Source organism: Cimex lectularius, unplaced genomic scaffold (genome assembly GCF_000648675.2).
Source record: "Cimex lectularius strain Harlan isolate CLEC.00 unplaced genomic scaffold, Clec_2.1 scaffold42, whole genome shotgun sequence".
In the NCBI taxonomy this organism is placed as follows: domain Eukaryota; kingdom Metazoa; phylum Arthropoda; class Insecta; order Hemiptera; family Cimicidae; genus Cimex; species Cimex lectularius.
Genome location: NW_019392754.1, coordinates 480,637 through 486,783, shown reverse-complemented (window position 1 = coordinate 486,783; position 6,147 = coordinate 480,637). Strand labels below are relative to the sequence as shown.

The 6,147-nt window shown below is 33.2% G+C and overlaps 1 protein-coding gene across 3 annotated transcripts in view; it reads right to left on the bottom strand.

Moving 5' to 3' along the window:
- Nucleotides 1-2,404: 2,404 nt before the first annotated feature.
- Nucleotides 2,405-6,147, bottom strand: part of LOC106673834 (targeting protein for Xklp2) — a 28,723-nt gene continuing 24,980 nt past the window's right edge. For 2 of the 3 annotated variants that reach the window (XM_014406151.2, XM_014406149.2), the window contains exons 2-10: nucleotides 5,623-5,884; nucleotides 5,267-5,523; nucleotides 5,078-5,204; nucleotides 4,885-5,005; nucleotides 4,687-4,791; nucleotides 3,152-3,292; nucleotides 2,931-3,086; nucleotides 2,672-2,875; nucleotides 2,405-2,528 (exon numbers count right to left, since the gene is read on the bottom strand). In XM_014406151.2, coding sequence (XP_014261637.1) covers nucleotides 2,421-2,528; nucleotides 2,672-2,875; nucleotides 2,931-3,086; nucleotides 3,152-3,292; nucleotides 4,687-4,791; nucleotides 4,885-5,005; nucleotides 5,078-5,204; nucleotides 5,267-5,523; nucleotides 5,623-5,884 — 1,481 coding nt within the window. In that variant the 3' untranslated portion in view covers nucleotides 2,405-2,420. Of the gene's footprint in view, nucleotides 2,529-2,671; nucleotides 2,893-2,930; nucleotides 3,087-3,151; nucleotides 3,293-4,686; nucleotides 4,792-4,884; nucleotides 5,006-5,077; nucleotides 5,205-5,266; nucleotides 5,524-5,622; nucleotides 5,885-6,147 lie in introns of all 3 variants that reach the window. The other variant, XR_001341434.2, reaches the window with a different exon arrangement.

Below are 6,147 nucleotides of genomic sequence, written 5' to 3'. Positions count from 1 at the left end.
GTCGACCGACGTCCGTCACACGACGCAAAATCGATTACTTTCTCCCTCCTTTTTCTCAAAATTTCAATTCAATAGATTTCCATTCTATATTCTACGGGAACGCGAGAAAAGTTAATTCAATTATTCAATAAATCACCACAGAGAGTTTCAATAAATGCTTAATAAAAGAGGGGCATATCACTAATTACGCCGAGGAATATCGGGTACTTTGGGGCAGTGTGAATGTAATGTATTAGCGTGAATGGAGGTGGATATCACTAATTAGCACAAGGTACATCGAGTACTTTGGAGTTTGGGGGTAGTGGGAATGAATTGTGACATTAATATAATTTAATAGTGTGAATGGAGGGGCATATCACTATTGAATGTAATTTATTAGCGTGAATGGAAGAGCATATCATTGATTACTCTAAGGAATATCGAGTATTCTAGGGTATTGGAAATGAATATCAGTATCAATATAATTTATTAGCGTGATTGGAGAGCATACCACCAATTAGCACAGATACATCGAGTACTTTGGGGGTAATGGGAATGAACTGTGACATCAATCTAATTTATTAGCGTGAATGGAAGAACAAATCACTGATCTGAGGAATGTTGAGTACTGTAGAGTAGTGGAAATGAATATCAGTATCAATGTAATTTATTAGCATGATTGGAGAGACATATCACTATTTATCCAAAGGAATATCAGGTACTCTCAGGGTAGTGGGAATGAATTGTGGCATCAATATAATTTATTAGTGTTAATGGAGGGGCATATCACTATTTATCCCAAAGAATATCGACTTATTGAGTACTCTCGGTGTAGTGGAAACGGAAAGGCATATCACTAATTAGCACAAGATACATCGAGTACTTTGGGGCAGTGTGAATGTAATTTATTAGCGTGAATGGAGGGGTATATCACTAATTCGCACAAGATACATAGAGTACTTTGGGGGTAGTGGGAATGAATCGTGACATCAATCTAATTTATTATCATGAATGGAAGAGCATATCACTGATTACTCTGTGAAATGTCGAGTACTCTAGGGTATTGGGAATGAATATCAGTATCAATGTAATTTAATATCGTGATTGGAGAGGCATATCACTATTTATCTGAAGGAATATCAGGTACTCTCGGTGTAGTGTGAATGGAGGAGCATATCACTAATTAGCACAAGATACATCGAGTACTTAGTGGATAGTGGGAATGAATTTGCTATCAATCTAATTTATTAGCATCAATGGAAGAGCATATCACTGATTACTCTGAGGATTATCGAGTACTCTAGGCCCTAGGGTATTGGAAATGAATAGCAGTATCAATGAATTGTGGCATCAATATAATTTATTAGCACGAATGAAAGAGCATATCATTGATTACCCTGAGGAATGTCGAGTACTCTCGGGGTAGTGTGAATGGAGGGGCATATCACTAATTAGCACAAGATACGAGTATTTATTAGCGTGATTGTAGGGGCTTATCACTAATTACGATGAATACTCTGGGGAAGTGTGAATGCTAATGGACTAACATGTTTTTATTTGTTTCTGATATTTGTAATTTCTGCTATTTTATGGAGAATACAGAGAGGCTAGCAGTAGGATAAACAAAAGACGGGTTGGAATTCAGCATAATACTGTTGGTTTGATTCACACCATTGCTCCCTGGCCCTTTTTTACAGGAAACCCCCCCCTAAGAATAATTATCGCCTACAATTATTCATGCTCCTTGGCTAATATGCAACATTCATAAGGCCATTAAAAAAATAAAAAATAAAGAAAGAAATAACAATAAAATAAGCATGTTGGGTTTGAATGTAGGACTGCTGGAATATTCGGAGATGATACCATTCATGTGATTAAGATGTAATTCACAAGAGACTATCTAGAAATGAACCTACACAATCTTTGAAAACTTCATAAAAATTGGCCTCATGGTTTCAGAGTTTTGCTGGTTACAAGGAATTGACCACACACAAATAGAACCAAATTTATTCAGAAAGGTCTGAAATGCAAAATGCGAGTGAAAATTTTGATATTGGAGGACAATTTTTTTTTCAACTTCCAGCATGAATACAAACAAGGCTTCCCTACCTTTAGTAGTTAGGAAGCAAAAATAGGGATAAATATGATGCAGCGAGTGGGATTAGCCGGCTCAATATCTCAAACCTCGATTGAAGGCTGAAAAACAATAACTCAAATTTTTTAATTTCCCCCTACATTCGAGTTATCGAGAGTCAATTGTATTTCTTTAAAACTTTTTTTTATAAGAATTATACAAGGTAATAAATAAAATAATATATCAATAAAATATAAAAACATATTTTTTAAATTACACACAATATTCTTGCAGCCATAACAGAAGGTACTTAGCATTACAAATTTATTATAATTTAATTTACTGATAAAATAATAATTATGAAAATTTATTTATTTACTGGAGGATAATTGGGCATAGGTTTTGCCTTATGTACCAATTCTTTTCTTAGTCTTGCTAACTCTTCTTTCTCACAGGCCTCCCTTTCCTTTTCAAACTAAAATAAATAAAAAACAGATCAGAATTAAAAACACTTTATACAAAAAAAATAGTAATATATGAAAACTGAAGAGGGTGGCATCAATGTGGTCCCTTTTATCATATTGCGTTAATTTCATAACTCATAAAATAAATATGTACCTCAATTTGCATTTTCATGAACCTCTCTTCTTTCTCTTTGAGGGTTTTCTCAAATTCTTGTCTTTCAACAGCCCTCTTTTCGGTGTTCAAGACAATATCGCATGGTTCGGTTAAAGGCTTGTCCAGCTTTTTTGGAAGAAATGGCTCTTTCTTCAATACAACTGGTTCTTTGGCTTTGAATTGGCAAAATTCTTCTTGTTCGCCCTTGAATTCATGTTATTCTGTAATGAAATATATATAATGAATAGATAAAACTTACTTGCGATTTTTTGTGTAAAGAACGTTCCCTTAAGTGATATGAATCTGAATCAGTTGGTACCTTTGTTGAATTGATTGATAATGTTGAAGACCGTGTGATAAAAGGGGGGACAGGGTTGGCGTGAAAAGTTGGTATAGTGCTCTCCTCTTGGATTATCTGCGGAGCAACAAATAAATCAATAAATACTTTAATCAATCCAATTTGGGGTAAATCGAAATCACCTTTCTTATTTTTTCCTCCTTTTCTAACTGTTTCAGTTTGTCTCGTTCCTCGAAGCTAAAAGGTTTCACTTTAGACTTTTGAGAAGTGACACTAGTAAATTGAGAAAAACTGTTCTGTTTACTATGCGTTCTGCTTGCATCCTACAGGACAATAATTTATTCAATGGAAAGAAATTTTAAAATTAAGAAATTTTATATTCCTTTTTTCTATCAAAGTTTATTTAAAATAATAAACTGCACGGTTATGCTTAAGGAAATAGGCATCTACTGTTTTCCACCATAATAATTTTTTTTCTTTCTGTTGAATTTAATCTCAAGCAAAAGAATGCTATTTCTCAGTTTTATATAAATGAAACTATTCTACATATTCAGGGTTTTTTTCTGTGTTAACACATTCGGCCCACCGTTCGCCAACCTGGTGAAACAAAGGTTCAGCCAGTCAGAAGGCTTTACGCCGATCAGCGTACTAACTACCTTACTTTTATTTGTACTAAGGTGGGGACTTGTATTGTTGGATTCTCTTTTACTTTGGGGTTTAGGTGCACTGGATTGCCAGCTTTTCAACCCTACAGTTCATTTAAAATTATTGTGTGTTTACTTACTATGGTTTTAAATTTTTTTTTTTAAATAAAAAAGTTCAAGTAAATATAGATATATATACTTTTATGTTAACAGTATATATTTTATTAGAACACCAAAAAGGTAAATAAGTTTTTTTTAATCCTTCAACAATCTTGAATTTTTGTAAAAACATCGTTCATCAAAAACGCTGCAAGATGGCAGAACCCAACCAGGTCCTGGGAGTGAAAATCCACCAAAATGGAAAGCAGCAAGATTAAACAATATTTTTATAATTTTTGAAGATTGATTTCCAATTCAACCGCAAGAGAGCAATTTTCGTTTGCTTGTTTACAGAAAAAAAACAAAAAAAAAAAAAAACAAACTCAATCAAATCAACCTAAATTAATTGCTTTTGGGAACATCACAAATATAACTTCTATGTTTCCAAAAGGAATTCAATATCGTTATGATTTTTAAATAAGTTTGTGTGTATTGTTATAGTACCTAATTTAACTGAAATACTTACGTGTCTTTTCACTTCAGTAACATCTAACTGTTCTTTACAATCATAAATAAAAAAACAATAGCTTTTTAAGAAAAGGTGGAAGGGTTAAAAAAAGAGGGAATATGAAGAGACCGACGCAGGCCAAAAAGTCACCTCTGAGCTGAACGTGTTCAATTGGAAGGACTTGTTATTAAGATTATTTGCACTTTGCACATTGTAAAAAAAATGAATGGATAATTTCCAAATGATTTGTAAAAATTTGTTTTGTCATCTCTTATTAGTGAACAATTCCCTTAAGAGCTTAAGCATAACTGTACTAAATGTTTAGGGAATGATTAATTTATACTTTAGGATCTAGATTATAGATGATTAGCTACAATGACAAAATATTACGATCTGTTTATATTCTCCCCCCACAAAAAAAATATTAAAAAAAAATTAAAAAAAAAAAAAAAATTTTATGTAATACCTTTTGTTTTGTCACTTCTTTCTTCTGCACTGAGCTGGTAAGCAAATGGGTCGTTTTAGGAGCTGGCTGTGCCTTAAACTGGAAACACTCAACCTTTTGTGGTTTCTTAAAAAAATAAAATAAAATAAAATAATAATAATAATACAAAAGAATAAATGTTATTTTCTTTCCTGTTGATTCTATTAAGTTTGTACAAACCTTGGGTTTAACTTGAGTTAATTGAAACTCCACTGGCACCGTACACGGTCTAGCAACTGGTTTACTCAATTCAGGTGGTTGAAATATTTTCCTGTTTAACGGCCTTGCCTTTATCGGATCTCTATATAAATTCAAAATTCGATTTATATAATGTAATAATCAATGGGAATTTAATGATACGAGGGTATTTTACCGTTTTATATCATTTGATTCTTTTGTTTCCATTTCTTCAGTGCTCGGAGACAGTGTTCTATGCTTAGTATTTAAATTGGGAGAAACGGCCACAGTCGGCGTTAACCTGTCTTGGCTAGATACTCTTGCTGGAAAGGTAAAACGTTCTTGACAAGTCCAATGTGCTGGTGGATGAACAATTTCAACTTACAGCTAGAAGGCTTATACTTAAATCGAGGAGGAATATCGTTTTCAAAATGATAAATTTTTTCCGCCAATGTTTGATATTTATTCTCCGACAACGATGATCCTTTCCTTTTGAGAGTTTCTCGGCGTACCACACGATTTCTCAAATCAATTGTAGGCTTTAAAGATGAATCACGTCTTGTAGACATGGAGTGCTCTTTTGCCGGAGTCAATTTGTTCAACGTCACTCCTTCAAAGGTGTGTAATTTTGCAATAGCACTTCTGAAAGATCAAAATTAACAGGTAATTAGTATAAAAAAAGGTTTTTGTTTAAAACAAAATGTAATATTTAGTATTAATATAAAAAACAAACACCAATACCTTAATGTTTCAGGTGAAGTGTGAGTATTTTTGCCAAGCCCCCAAGAGCGCCTTTTAGCTTTGATTATCACTCTACCCTGAATTGTTGGATTTTCAACTGCCGGAGTTTTATCATTTCCGTTGTTAGTTATATCGGATAAAATTTTTCCACTCTCAGCAGTCAGATTAACTTTGTGAGTAGGTAATATTTTAGGAGTGAAATATTGCTCATCTTGTTTCATGTTGGCATCAATATTAATTGAAGTATTTTCATCCTTATTCTCTAAAATAATAAAATTTGTTGATAATTTAGGAATAACAGTTCAAGAATATTGGTAAGAAAACATATAATTTCCAAATAAACCGAAGGACGAAAGGCTGGATAAAAGAGGTAGCATGCTAAATATTTTATGGAAAATAATTCATTTTTATGTACTGATGAATGGCAAATTGCAAAGGGATTCCCTCAAATTTTACATGATGTATTAGGGGGGGGGGTGGACGCAACAGTTTAAGCATTGTTGCGGCGCTCATCGTTGCAAAGGT